Source organism: Erythrolamprus reginae, chromosome 1, assembly GCF_031021105.1.
Source record: "Erythrolamprus reginae isolate rEryReg1 chromosome 1, rEryReg1.hap1, whole genome shotgun sequence".
NCBI lineage: Eukaryota > Metazoa > Chordata > Lepidosauria > Squamata > Dipsadidae > Erythrolamprus > Erythrolamprus reginae.
Genome location: NC_091950.1, coordinates 132,117,772 through 132,133,014, shown reverse-complemented (window position 1 = coordinate 132,133,014; position 15,243 = coordinate 132,117,772). Strand labels below are relative to the sequence as shown.

Sequence of the window (15,243 nt, the reverse complement as noted above, 5' to 3'; positions counted from 1 at the left end):
AGCCACATCAGAGCTGTAAAGGTGACAGTGTTGCTAAACGAAACAATTCAACTTACCACTGGTGCTCTTTGTTGGTGTTGTTGAGGTTGAAGAAGGCTGTGTACTAGGGCTTTGGGTGCTTGTTGTGGTGGTAAACGTAATTGTGCTGCTGGGTATTGAGGTGGTGGAAGTGATAGTTGTAGGCATGGGGGTGTGGCTACTAGTGGAAGCGGGAATTGTTGTGGGGGTCACTGTTGAAATTGTTGGGAGAGGTGTGCTGGTTGTAGAGCTGGTCCGCGTGATGGGGATTGTGGAGGTTTGAGTGGAGGTTATAGTTGTTGGGATGGGTGTACTACTTGGTGTTGATTTTGTGGAAGTAGAGGTGGGCAGAGTAACTGTAGAGGTTTCTGTTGTGGTTTTTGGCATTGGAGTGGTTGAAGTCTGAGTTGTTTCAGTGGTCCTTGAAGTAGAAGAGGGTGAGACGGATGAAAACGGTGGAGTCCTATGGGTTGATGACATTTCGTGTGTTGAAGCTGCAAGAGAGAAGAAAAGAATAATGGTAGTAGCAGTGCATTGAGGGATTAAAATCTAGTCATAAGGATACACCTAAATAGGTTTGCTAGGCAGTAGGATTATACGTTTTACTTAGATTGGTGGTGTGGAAAGTGCCAATACGGATTCTAGTGCCATTGGGTAGGAAGGAAGGAAGTGTTGAAGGATGGAGGGAACAGTGGAAAGAAGAAGGAATAAACAAATAGAAGAAGTGTAGAAGGGAGAGACGGAAGGAGGATGGGAGGAAAGGAGGGAGGGAGAGAGGTAGACATGAAGGAAGGAATAGAGGAAGCAAGAGAGTGGGAGGAAGGGAGGGAGAGAGGAATGAGAGGGTAAATGGGATGGGTGAGTGATATTTAATGTCTGACAAGTGCACGATGAAGGGGAGGGTATCAATAAACAGGTGAGCATGCCAGGAAAGATGGTGTGTCCTTGCTTTTTGTGCACAATTGTATCATGCCACAAAGAGAGGACAGGGGACACATCATGAAAGAAGTCTAACGAGCCACATCAGAGCTGTAAAGGTGCCAGTGTTGCTAAACCAAACAACTCAACTTACCACTGGTGCTCTTTGTTGGTGTTGTTGAGGTTGAAGAAGGCTGTGTACTAGTTCTTTGGGTGCTTGTTGTGGTGGTAAACGTAATCGTACTGCTGGGTATTGAGCTGGTGAAAGAGATGCTTGTAGACATGGGGGTGTGGCTACTAGTGGAAGCGGGAATTGTTGTGGGAGTCACGGTTGAAGTTGTTGGGAGAGGTGTGCTGCTTGTAGAGCTGGTCCGTGTGATGGGGGTGGTGGAGGTTCGGGTGGAAGTTATAGTTGTTGGGATGGGTGTACTACTTGGTGTTGATTTTGTGGAGGTAGAGGTGGGCAGAGTAACAGTAGAGGTTTCTGTTGTGGTTTTTGGCATTGGAGTAGTTGCAGTCTGAGTTGTTATTGTGGTCCTCGAAGTAGAAGCGGGTGAGACGGATGAAAATGGTGGGGTCCTATGACTTGATGACATTTCATGTGTTGAAGCTGAATGAGAGAGGAAATGAATATAAGTCATAGCAGTGTATTGAGGGATTAAAATCTAATCATAAGGATACCCCTAAATAGGTTTGCTGGTAATAGTATAATAGGTTTTACTTGGGTTGGAGGTGTGGAATGTGCCAACATGGATTCTAGTGTCATTGTGGAGGAAGGAAGGAAGGAAGGAAGGGTGGAAGGATGGAACGAACAGTGGAAGGAAAGAACAAATAAAAATGGAGGGAGGGAAAGAGGGAGGTATGGAACAGGGAAGGAATGAAAAAAAGAAGAGAGAGGGAGGGAAGGAGGGAGGGATAGAGAGAGGGATGAGAGGGTAAATGGGATGGGTGAGTGATATTTAATGTCTGACAAATGCACGATGAAGGGAAGGGTATCAATAAGCAGGTGAGCATGCCAGGAAAGACTGTGTGTCCTTGCTTTTTGTGCACAATTGTATCATGCCGCAAAGAGAGGCCAGGGGACACATCATGAAAGAAGTCTAACGAGCCACATCAGAGCTGTAAAGGTGACAGTGTTGCTAAACCAAACAATTCAACTTACCACTGGTGCTCTTTGTTGGTGTTGTTGATGTTGAAGAACGCTGTGTACTAGTGCTTTGGGTGCTTGTTGTGGTGGTAAACGTAATCGTGCTGCTGGGTATTGAGGTGGTGGAAGAGATAGTTGTAGGCATGGGGGTGTGGCTACTAGTGGAAGCGGGAATTGTTGTGGGAGTCACGGTTGAAGTTGTTGGGAGAGGTGTGCTGCTTGTAGAGCTGGTCTGTGTGATGGGGATTGTGGAGGTTTGAGTGGAGGTTATAGTTCTTGGGATGGGTGTACTAAGTGGTGTTGATTTTGTGGAAGTAGAGGTGGGCAGAGTAACTGTAGAGGTTTCTGTTGTGGTTTTTGGCATCGGAGTGGTTGAAGTCTGAGTTGTTTCAGTGGTCCTTGAAGTAGAAGAGGGTGAGATGGATGAAAATGGTGGAGTCCTATGGCTTGATGACATTTCATGTGTTGAAGCTGGAAGACAGAAGAAATGAATACTGGTAGTAGCAGTGCATTGAGGGATTAAAATCTAGTCATAAGGATACACCTAAATAGGTTTGCTAGGCAGTAGTATTATATGTTTTACTTAGATTGGTGGTGTGGAAAGGGCCAATATGGATTCTAGTGTCATTGGGTAGGAAGGAAGGAGGTGCTGAAGGATGGAGGGAACAGTGGAAAGAAGAATGAATAAAGAAATGGAAGGAGGGTAGAAGGGAGAGACAGAAGGAGGATGGGAGGAAAGGAGGGAGGGAGAGAGGTAGACATGAAGGAAGGAATAGGGGAAGCAAGAGGATGGGAGAAAGGGAGGGAGAGAGGGATGAGAGGATAAAATGGGACGGGTGAGTGATATTCAATGTCTGACAAGTGCACGATGAAGGGGAGGTTATCAATAAGCAGGTGAGCATTCCAGGAAAGACGGTGTGTCCTTGCTTTTTGTGCACAATTGTATCATGCCACAAAAGAGATGCCAGGGGACACATCATGAAAGAAGTCTAACGAGCCACATCAGAGCTGTAAAGGTGACAGTGTTGCTAAACCAAACAATTCAACTTACCACTTGTGCTCTTTGTTGGTGTTGTTGAGGTTGAAGAAGGCTGTTTACTAGTGCTTTGGGTGCTTGTTGTGGTGGTAAACGTAATCTTGCTGCTGGGTATTGAGGTGGTGGAAGAGATAGTTGTAGGCATGGGGGTGTGGCTACTAGTGGAAGCGGGAATTGTTGTGGGAGTCACGGTTGAAGTTGTTGGGAGAGGGGTGCTGGTTGTAGAACTCGTCCGTGTGATGGGGGTGGTGGAGGTTTGGGTGGAAGTTATTGTTGTTGGGATGGGTGTACTACTTGGTGTTGATTTTGTGGAAGTAGAGGTGGGCAGAGTGACAGTAGAAGTTTCTGTTGTGGTTTTTGGCATCGGAGTGGTTGAAGTCTGAGTTGTTACTGTGGTCCTCGAAGTAGAAGCGGGTGAGCTCGATGAAAATGGTGGGGTCCTATGGCTTGATGACATTTCATGTGTTGAAGCTGAGGGAGAGAAGAAATGAATATAATTCATAGCAGTGTATCGAGGGATTAAAATCTAATCATAAGGATACCCTTAAATAGGTTTGCTGGTAATAGTATAATAGGTTTTACTTGGGTTGGAGGTGTGGAATGGGCCAACCTGGATTCTAGTGTCATTGCGGAGGAAGGAAGGAAGGAAGGAAGGAAGGAAGGAAGGAAGGATGGAACGAAGAGTGGAGGGAAAGAAGAAATAAAAATGGAGGGAGGGAAAGAGGGAGGTATGGAACAGGGAAGGAATGAAAAAAGGAAGAGAGGGAGGGAAGGAGGGAGAGAGAGAGAGAGGGATGAGAGGGTAAATGGGATGGGTGAGTGATATTTAATGTCTGACAAATGCACGATGAAGGGAAGGGTATCAATAAGCAGGTGAGCATGCCAGGAAAGACTGTGTGTCCTTGCTTTTTGTGCACAATTGTATCATGCCACAAAGAGAGGCCAGGGGACACATCATGAAAGAAGTCTAATGAGCCACATCAGAACTGTAAAGGTGACAGTGTTGCTAAACCAAACAATTCAACTTACCACTGGTGCTCTTTGTTGGTGTTGTTGAGGTTGAAGAAGGCTGTGTACTAGTACTTTGGGTGCTTGTTGTGGTGGTAAACGTAATCGTGCTGCTGGGTATTGAGGTGGTGGAAGAGATAGTTGTAGGCATGGGGGTGTGGCTACTAGTGGAAGCGGGAATTGTTGTGGGGGTCACTGTTGAAGTTGTTGGGAGAGGTGTGCTGCTTGTAGAGCTGGTCTGTGTGATGGGGATTGTGGAGGTTTGAGTGGAGGTTATGGTTGTTGGGATGGGTGTACTACTTGGTGTTGATTTTGTGGAAGTAGAGGTGGGCAGAGTAACTGTAGAGGTTTCTGTTGTGGTTTTTGGCATCAGAGTGGTTGAAGTCTGAGTTGTTTCAGTGGTCCCTGAAGTAGAAGAGGGTGAGATGGATGAAAATGGTGGAGTCCTATGGCTTGATGACATTTCATGTGTTGAAGCTGCAAGAGAGAAGAAATGAATACTGGTAGTAGCAGTGCATTGAGGGATTAAAATCTAGTCATAAGGATACACCTAAATAGGTTTGCTAGGCAGTAGTATTATACGTTTTACTTAGATTGGTGGTGTGGAAAGGGCCAATATGGACTCTAGTGTCATTGGGTAAGAAGGAAGGAAGTGTTGAAGGATGGAAGAAACAGTGGAAAGAAATTATGAATAAAGAAATGGAGGGAGGGAAGAAGGGAGAGATGGAAGGAGGATGGGAGGAAAGGAGGGAGGGATGGAGGGAGAGAGGGATGCATGAAGGAAGGAACCAAGTAAGCAAGAGTGTGCGAGGAAGGGAGGGAGAAAGGGATGAGAGGATAAAATGGGATGGGTGAGTGATATTCAATGCTGACAAGTGCATGATGAAGGGAAGGGTATCAATAAGCAGGTGAACATGCCAGGAAAGTGTGTGTTTCCTTGCTTTTTGTGCACAATTGTATGATGCCACAAAAGTTGTTACATCTCCACCCCATGTCCAGTCAGTGAAGCAGTGGAAGTGATGTGCCGGTGCCTGGAGGCTGTTGGGGTCTGGATGGGTGTCAACAGATAAGACGGAGTGACTGCGGGTTTTGTCTCCCAAGGACAATTCCATCTGTCCGTCCATAACCCTGGGGGGGAATTACTAACCCTCTCAGAGAGTGTCCGCAACTTGGGCGTCCTCCTCGATCCACAGCTTACCTTAGAGAAACATCTTTCAGCTGTGGTGAGGGGGGCATTTGCCCAGGTTCGCCTGGTGCACCAGTTGTGGCCCTATCTGGACTGGGAGTCACTGCTCACAGTCACTCACGCCATCATTACCTCGAGGCTCGACTACTGTAACGCTCTCTACATGGGGCTACCTTTGAAAAGTGTTCGGAAACTCCAGATCATGCAGAATGCAGCTGCGAGAGCAATAATGGGCTTTCCCAAAAATGCCCATGTCACACCAACACTCGGCAGTCTGCATTGGTTGCCGATCAGTTTCCGGTCACAATTCAAAGTGTTGGTTATGACCTATAAAGCCCTTCATGGCACCGGACCAGATTATCTCCGGGACTGCCTTCTGCCGCACGAATCCCAGTGACCGATTAGGTCCCACAGAGTGGGCCTTCTCCGGGTCCCATCAACTAAACAATGTCGTTTGGCGGGACCCAGGGGAAGAGCCTTCTCTGTGGCGGCCCCGGTCCTCTGGAACCAACTCCCTCCAGAGATCAGATTTGCCCCCACCCTCCTTGCCTTTCGTAAGCTCCTTAAAACCCACCTCTGCCATCAGGCATGGAGGAACTGATATGTTTTTTCCCCCTGGGCCTCAACAGTTTATGCATGGTATGTCAGTATGTATGTCTGGTTTTTATAATAAGGGTTTTTAGTTGTTTTAATATTGGATTGCTACATATTGTTTTTATCACTGTTGTTAGCTGCCCCAAGTCCACAGAGAGGGGCGACATATAAATCAAATAAATAAATAAATAAATAAATAAATAAATAAATAAATAAATAAATAAATAAATAAATAAAATGAGGCCAGGGGACACATCATGAAAGAAGTCTAACGAGCCACATCAGAGCTGTAAAGGTGACAGTGTTGAAAACCAAACAATTCAACTTACCACTGGTGCTCTTTGTTGGTGTTGTTGAGGTTGAAGAAGGCTGTGTACTAGTGCTTTGGGTGCTTGTTGTGGTGGTAAACGTAATCGTGCTGCTGGGTATTGAGGTGGTGGAAGAGATAGTTGTAGGCATGGGGGTGTGGCTACTAGTGGAAGCGGGAATTGTTGTGGGGGTCACTGTTGAAGTTGTTGGGAGAGGTGTACTGGTTGTAGAGCTGGTCCGTCTGATGGGGGTGGTGGAGGTTTGAATGGAGGTTTTGGTTGTTGGGATGGGTGTACTACTTGGTGTTGATTTTGTGGAAGTAGAGGTGGGCAGAGTAACTGTAGAGATTTCTGTTGTGGTTTTTGGCATTGGAGTGGTTGAAGTCTGAGTTGTTTCTGTGGTCCTTGAAGTAGAAGAGGGTGAGATGGATGAAAATGGTGGAGTCCTATGGCTTGATGACATTTCATGTGTTGAAGCTGCAAGAGAGAAGAAAAGAATAATGGTAGTAGCAGTGCATTGAGGGATTAAAATCTAGTCATAAGGATACACCTAAATAGGTTTGCTAGGCAGTAGTATTATACGTTTTACTTAGATTGGTGGTGTGGAAAGTGCCAATACGGATTCTAGTGCCATTGGGTAGGAAGGAAGGAAGTGTTGAAGGATGGAGGGAACAGTGGAAAGAAGAAGGAATAAAGAAATGGAGGGAGGGTAGAAGGGAGAGACGGAAGGAGGATGGGAGGAAAGGAGGGAGGGAGAGAGGTAGGCATGAAGGAAGGAATAAAGGAAGCAAGAGGATGGGAGGGAGGGAGAGAGAGAGAGATGAGAGGGTAAATGGGATGGGTGAGTGATATTCAATGTCTGACAAGTGCACGATGAAGGGAAGGGTATCAATAAGCAGGTGAGCATGCCAGGAAAGTGTGTGTATCGTTGATTTTTGTGCACAATTGTATCATGCGAGAAATAGAGGCCAGAGGACACATCGTGAAAGAGGTCTAACAAGCCACATCAGAGCTGTAAAGGTGACAGTGTTGCTAAACCAAACAATTCAACTTACCACTGGTGCGCTTTGTTGGTGTTGTTGAGGTTGAAGAAGGCTGTGTACTACTGCTTTGAGTACTTGTTGTGGTGGTAAACGTAATCGTACTGCTGGGTATTGAGGTGGTGGAAGAGATATTTGTAGGCATGGGGGTGTGGCTACTAGTGGAAGCTGGAATTGTTGTGGGAGTCACTATTGAAGTTGTTGGGAGAGGGGTGCTGCTTGTAGAGCTGGTCTGTGTGATGGGGGTGGTGGAGGTTTGGGTGGAAGTTATAATTGTTGGGATGGGTGTACTACTTGGTGTTGATTTTGTGGTGGTAGAGGTGGGCAGAGTAACAGTAGAAATTTCTGTTGTGGTTTTTGGCATTGGAGTAGTTGCGGTCTGAGTTGTTACTGTGGTCCTCAAAGTAGAAGAGGGTGAAATGGATGAAAATGGTGGAGTTCTATGGCTCGATGACATTTCATGTGTTGAAGCTGAATGAGAGAGAAAATGAATACAAGTCGAACCAGTGCATTGTGGGATTAAAATCTAATCATAAGGATACCGCTAAATAAGTTTGCTGGCAATAGTATAATAGGTTTTACTTAGGTGGGAGGTGTGGAATGTACCAATATGGATTCTAGTGTCACTGCGCAGGAAGGAAGGAAGGGTGGAAGGATGGAACGAACATTGGAAGGAAGGAACAAATAAAAATGGAGTGAGGGAAGGCGGGAGGGATGGAAGAGGGAAGGAATGACAAAAGGAAGAGGGAGGGAGGGAAGGAGTGAGTGAGAGGGAGAGGGATGAGATGGTAGTAGCAGTGCATTGTGGGACCGGAATCTAGTCATAAGGATACCCCTAAATAAGTCTAGTAGGCAGTAGTATAATATGTTTTACTTAGGTTGGGGTGTGGATGTGTCAATATGGATTCCATTTTTTAAAAAACGTTTATTTAGTTTTTCAAATACAATACAAAGGAAAGAAATCTCATTATATATATGCAGATCAATATGGATTCTAGTGTCAATATTGCAAGAAGGAAGCAAGGAAGGGAGGGAGAGTAGGTGGGAGTGTGATATGAAGGAAGGGTGATAGGGAGGAAGGAAGAAAAAGTGAGTGTTTGGGAAGTAGGGATGAGAATAGAGTGAGAAGACGGTGTCAAAGTAGAAGATGGTGACATGGATAAAAATGATGGAGTCCTATGCCTTGATGGCATTATATGTGTTGAAGCTGCAAGCAAGAAAAATGAATACAGGAAATAGCAGTGCAATGTGCAACTGGAATCTGTAAAGATACACCTAAATATATTTGCCTGGCCATAGTATCATTGGTTTAACTAGTATGGTGGTTTGAAAAGTGCCAATATGGATACTAGTGTTGCTGTGGTAGGGTGGATGGATGGATGGAAGGAAGGGAGTGAGAGAGTGGAGAGAGTAAGATGGAGGGAGGGTTGAGATGGTAAATAAGAATGGGTGAGTGATATTTAATGTCTGGCAAGTGCAATATGAAGGTATGGATATTAAGACGTAGCTGACAAAACCCAGAAAGTGGGTGTATCCTTGCGTTTTGTGCACAATTGTATCATGTCTCAAAAAATAGGCCAGGGGTCACAACATGTGAGAAGTCTGAATGGTCACATAAGAACAATATAGTTGATAGAGTTGCTAAACCAAACACGTCAAGTTATCATTAAAAAGAGAAATAGACAATAAATATCATTAATATAGTATTGATACACAAAATTGAAAGCTAAAAAAGAAAACTATAGTGGGGACAAAAGTGGTAAATGGTCATTTGGGAAAGAATTTACAAATATTTGGAAGAACAAAATAGAATTTTAAAGGAAATGACAAGCAACACCACCATAACAGTGAGAATAGTAAAAAGAGCTGTACTAATCTAGACGGGCAGTAGCTGCACCGGCATCCAGCATACAAATCCAATAAATAATAATAATAATAATAATAATAATAATAATAATAATAATAATCACTGATATTAATAGAAGAGATGTTGCCCATAGAAAAAGCCAGTTTGAATTTGACCCTTCAAGCAATGCAATTCACCCTTCAGATGAAACAGGAAACTAAAATAAAATTTCAGGAGATGGTGACAAAAGATCTTGGCAATTTGAAAGCTGACATACAATATTTGGATAATAAAGTAGACTCAATTCAAGAGGTGATACAACAAATTGAATAGAAAATAACATGTGGTAGAAATAAAAGCTGTACAAATGTATAAGAAATTAGAACAAATGGATCAAAAAATGACCGAAGTACATAAGAACTTAGAGAAAATGTTGATCCATCTTAGACTGAGCCTTCTTTTATTGAAGGTTCCAAAATATTGTAGAAACAAAAGATGATGATCTAGGGGAAGTAATGGTGGGAGTGATTGCAGAATTTCTTCAGAGGGTGAAGAAAGAGATTATTAATGAGATGGACAAAATTTATTGAGTCCATACAAATTATGCAAAACAGCATCATCTCTCTCGAGAAGTGCACATACAACTTGCACAAAATAAATTCTGAGACACTATAAAATTACAAGGGAAGAATCTATGATGTATAAGGATAAGGAAATTATAATATTGAAGCAGAAAACTTTTTAGCATTGGTTGAGAAAAAAAAGAGAGGAGTGGTGCTATATATTAGGGGGGGAAAGTGCTAATTTAATTTATGCAGATCCAAAAGAAAGAATATTAATGCTAGAACTAATAATAGTGGGAATGAAAATGCTATTGGTAAATATATATGATCTGAATAAAAACCACAGGGAGTTCTTCAAGAAAGTTCATGAAGTAATTATTGGATTGCATGGCCTTGGCATCCTTCAGTCTCAAAAGATTGAAATCCAGAGCATGATACCTTGGTCTTTTGAATTATTGAGATAGGCTGTAAGAATATATGTATAGTAGGAGATTATAATGGAATAGTAAATATAAAAAATGATTATGTTAGCAATAAGAAAAAGCAAAAAAAGAGAAAATGTATTGCCAAAAGCCTTTTTGATATGGTTGAAGAATTGAACTTGATGGGTGTGTGGAGGACATTAAATATCAACGAGAAAAAATATACTTTTTGTTTAAAACCTCATAAATACTTTTCGAGAATTGTTATGATATGGCCAATAAAATATTAATTAAAATGTAGAGATCAGTCTGAATATGTGGGTGGACCCCCTCCACTGAAAATAATAAGCAGAGGTAAAAAACAAAACTAAACTAAAAAGTGGACTACGAATCCACAGATACTACAAGGGAATGAATATCTTCAGAAGGTTAAAAAGGAATTATCTTATTTCTTGATATAAACAAAAAGCAACACATCTCCCTACCAAATTGGATACACTGAAAGCTTATACAAGAGGAATAACGATAGTTTATATGTAAAAAAAAAAAAGGAAAAACAGAAACAGAAAATAGTCAATTGAAAAAAACTTTAAATAAACCCAGGGGATGAACCAATTATCGAAATGTTATCATTATGCAAACGATATACAATGTAAATAATATTAAACAAACAAATCACTATCTTTTTGAAAATGCAAATAAGCTGGGGTTGCCATATAAATTTTAAAAAGAAAAAAGAATAATTCACTGTTGCAGGATGCAGTAGGGAATTTGCAAAACAATGATGAAATTGAAAAGATTGCAACTAATTATTTTGAGAAATTATATAGACAAGAAGAAATTAATGTAGATAAAATAAAGGATTATTTAAAAGAAGAAAGTATGACTGTATTGGAAGAAGAAAAGAGAATGTTGTTAAATAAAGAGATAATAGTGACTGCATTAAAAGAAGCAATCAAAAGCAGAAAAAACAACAAAACTCCGGTATACCAGAGGATTTCTATAAGAACATAGGGGAATTAATAGAACCAATATTTTTAGAACTCTATAATGAGGTGTTGCTGGAAGTTGTATCATGGAGATGCATATATCACAGTGATTATAAAAGAATGTATAGATGCAAATCAAATCCAAAACTACAGGCCAATTTCTCTTTTGAATGTGGATTATAAAATTTTTATGACCATCATCACAGGAAGAATGAATTTTTTCATCCAGAGAAAGAAGTTGCACTTGTTTTTCTGGATGCACAAAAATCATTTGACAATCAAAATTGGAAATATATGATCAGACAGATTAAAGAAATGAAATTTGGAGATAGATTCGAACAAATCATAAGAACTGTATATTTTACCTAAAAAGCAAGTATGATAATAAACGGAGATATTACAACACCATCTGAAATAACAAAAGGAGTGCATCAAGGATGCCCTTTGTCACCTCTGCTTATTATTCTAACATTAGAGTCCTTATTAATGAAAATTAGAGCAAAGAGATTAAAGGAACTAAGATTAAAAAGGAAGTGTACAAAATTCAAGCATTTGCAGATAACCCAGTATTCTTTATTGAGGATCCAAAGATTTTATTAGAGGGAACAGAGAAATATGGAGAAGCAGCAGGTCTTAAAATTAATAAAACAAAAACAAAAATGATAGTGAAAAATGTAACATTAAAAGAGGAAAGAGAATTAGATGGGAAATTGGGATTACAGTATACAACAAAAATAAAATACTTAGGTACTTGACTAACAGCGAGATGTTCCTCAACTTAAAGAAGACAACTATGTGAAACTAATACAACAAATAGAAATAGTTTTGGAATGATGGGGAATATTACAATTATTTATATTATATCGAATTGCAACCATCAAAACGAATATTTTGCCAAAATTACTCTATCTTTTCCAAACTGTACCTATTTTTTTTAATGGATTTAAATAAAATTACAACAAAAATTATTTGAGCAGGTAAAAAAGTGAGAATAAAATCAACAGATCTCCAGGATGCTAGAAGCAGAGGTGGGACTGAGCTCCCAGACTGGTGACTTTATTATAAAGCGGCAATTTTAGTATGGGTTTTAAAGAGTGGATCATCTTAAGAAATAGAAGATTATTAATGCTAAAGGGACATGAGCTACAAAAAGATTGGCATGCCTTCCTATGGGACAAGGAGAATAAATTGCATACATTTTATCAGACATAAATTAAGAGAAGCTTTGATGCAAGTATGGCAAGAGATTAAGAGATATGAAAGTCCCTAGGTGGGCATCCACAATGGAAGCGATGAGCCACCTGAACACTTTGTAAAATGGCTAAGTATCAGCAACTTCTAGATAGTCAAGGGAACTTAAAAAGTAGATAACAAATGGAAGATCAGACTATAATTATTGAATTGTGGCCGTATTTGTAAATCCAATCATGATACAAAAAAGATAAAGAAGAGTATGGATTTGAGACAATTCCACAACAATTAGATAAAATATTGATTGGCCTGGATGAAAAATTAATAACAAAAACATGTAATTATTTATTAGAATTTGATAGAGCAGAAAATATAGTGAAGGGAATTATGATAGTGTGGGCAAAAATATTGGACATAATAAAGAATTAAAGGATTGGGGGAAATCTGGAATAGAAATGATGATAATAAAATTGGCAAAGTACAAAGAGAACCAGTACAGAATGTTTTATGGGTGGTATATGGCACTCACTAGATTAGCGAAGATCTACCTAAACCTGGAACCAAATTGTTGGAAACATGCTCAAACGCAAGGTATCTTCTATCATACATGGTTATGCATGGAAACAAAAAAAAATACTGGATAAAAATTCATAGATTGATACAGGAAATAACAGGCTTTCAGACAGAATATACTCCATAGTTATTTTTGTTGAGAATTGTTAAAGAAGAATATAACAAAAGAACCATACATATTATATTACATATAATAACAGCAGCAAGAATAGCATTTGCACAATGCTGGAGACAAAAGAATATAGCTTCAGAAAGCTTAGTTATATAAAAAAATAGTGATTATGCCAAAATGGACAAATTAACAATTGAACTGAAAGGACAAATGGATTTGGAATATTATGCAATATGGAAGAAGTGGTATGATTGGATTGAGAATAGAAAAATGCAAAAAGAAGACATAAAATACAAGTAGAAGTAAAATCTATAATTAAAGTGTATGGAATATATTTGAATTTGAATGTAATTGGATGTAAGTAATATGTGAATGAGCACAATTATGCCTAAATCATGAATATCTGTTTAATGAGAAAAATACAATAAAAATCTATTCCAAAAATAACTTACCACTGCTGCTCTTTATTGGTGTCGTCATTGAGGTTGAAGGAGGCTGTGTAGTAGTAGATATTGAGGTGGTTGGAGTCATAGTTGTAGGCATGGTGGTATGGCTACTGGTGGAAGCGGGAATTGTTGTGGGAGTCACTGTTGAAGTTGTTGGGAGAGGTGTACTGGTTGCAGAGGTGGTCAGTGTGATGGGGGTAGTGGAGGTTTGAGTGGAGGTTATGGTTGTTGGGATGGGTGTACTACTTGGTGTTGATTTTGTGGAGGTAGAGGTCGGCAGAGTAACAGTAGAGGTTTCTGTTGTGGTTTTTGGCATTGGAGTGGTTGCAGTCTGAGTTGTTTCTGTGGTCCTCGAAGTAGAAGAGGGTGAGATGGATGAAAACGATGGAGTCCTATGACTTGATGACATTTCATGTGTTGAAGCTGTAAGCAAGAGGAAATAAAAGTAGTAGCAGTGCATTGTGGGACTGGAATCTATAGTTGTAAGGATACCCCTAAATAAGTTTGCTTGGCAGAAGTATAATAGATTTTACTTAGGTTGCTGATATATTTTCTAATGTCACTGTCGTAGGATGGAAGGAAAGAAGGAAGGAAGGAGGGAAGGAAGGAAGAGAGGGAGGGAGGGTGAGAGAGAAGGAGGGAGGGAGGGATGAGAGATAAAAGAAAATGGGTGAATGTCTGGCAAGTATGAAGGGAAGCATATTAAGAAACAGCTGACCAACACAGGAAATTGGGTGTATCCTTGCTTTTTTGTGCATAACTCTATCATGCCTAAAAAGAGAGGCCAGGAGACACAATCTGTGAGGTGTCTGAAAGGCCACATCAGAGCACTATAGTTGACAGATTTGCTAAACTAAACTTCTCAACTTACCACTGGAGCTCTTTATTGGTGTTGTCGTTGAGGTTGAAGGAGGCTGTGTAGTAGTGGTTTGGGTGCTTGTTGTAGGGGTGAACTCAGTGGTGCTACTAGGTATTGAGGTGATGGGAGTGACAGTCGTAGGCATGGGGGTTTGGCTACTGGTGGAAGCAGAAATTGTTGAGGGAGTCACTGTTGAAGTTGTTGGGAGTGGTGTGCTGGTTGTAGAGGTAGTCAGTGTGATGGGGGTGGTGGAGGTGTGGGTGGAGGTTATGGTTGTTGGGATGGGTGTACTACTTGGTGTCGATTTTGTGGAGGTAGAGGTGGGTAGCGTAATAGGAGAGGTTTCTGTTGTGGTTTTTGACATTGGAATGGTTGCAGTCTGAGTTGATTCAGTTTGATTGTGAATTAATGGTTTTGTTGGAAAATGTGGAGGAGTTGGGTGCATTGTAAATGGCGTTATTATTGGTTTATGTGAGGTGGTTTTTGTTGATTCACTAGTTCTTGTTGTTACTGACAATGAAGTTGTTACTGTTGTTTTTGGTGTGCTACTTCTCCTTGTTGTGGAAGCTGTTGTCGGAAGAAAAAAATAATTTATCTTAATTATTCTTTAAGGGATAGTCATCTGAAGATTTATAGTAATTGTTGCTTCGTGTAGTATGATTCTTACCTGTTGAAGTGGATGCTGTGGCTGTCAAAGTTGTTTCTGAGATTTCTGAAAAAGTTGAATTGGAAAAAGAGATACATGTGTACTTTTGAGCATTCAGAAAGTATATTTAGCTACCTAAGTATTAAATGACCTCTAGGTGTACTTGCAACATCTCTCAATTTTAATGTGTGATCTTCCAGAATTTCATAGCTAGCCTGTTGGTTGGAAAATTCTGAGAGTGGATGTCTGTATAACTTAAAGTTGCTAAGGTTGGGAATCACTGCACTAAGTTATGTTCTTTAAAAGTTGTATTTAATTAAAAATGGAAAAATTCTCAGTCT

General features: G+C 40.5%; 1 protein-coding gene across 1 annotated transcript in view; it reads right to left on the bottom strand.

Annotated features, from left to right (window-relative positions):
- The window catches only part of LOC139163247 (mucin-6), a 68,179-nt gene that overhangs the window by 6,137 nt on the left and 46,799 nt on the right, over positions 1-15,243 (bottom strand). The window contains exons 30-39 of the mRNA XM_070744222.1: positions 14,924-14,968; positions 14,269-14,823; positions 13,404-13,820; positions 7,271-7,726; positions 6,237-6,692; positions 4,149-4,604; positions 3,135-3,590; positions 2,099-2,554; positions 1,091-1,546; positions 57-512 (exon numbers count right to left, since the gene is read on the bottom strand). Of these exons, the coding sequence (XP_070600323.1) occupies positions 57-512; positions 1,091-1,546; positions 2,099-2,554; positions 3,135-3,590; positions 4,149-4,604; positions 6,237-6,692; positions 7,271-7,726; positions 13,404-13,820; positions 14,269-14,823; positions 14,924-14,968 (4,209 nt within the window). The remainder of the gene's footprint in view (positions 1-56; positions 513-1,090; positions 1,547-2,098; positions 2,555-3,134; positions 3,591-4,148; positions 4,605-6,236; positions 6,693-7,270; positions 7,727-13,403; positions 13,821-14,268; positions 14,824-14,923; positions 14,969-15,243) is intronic.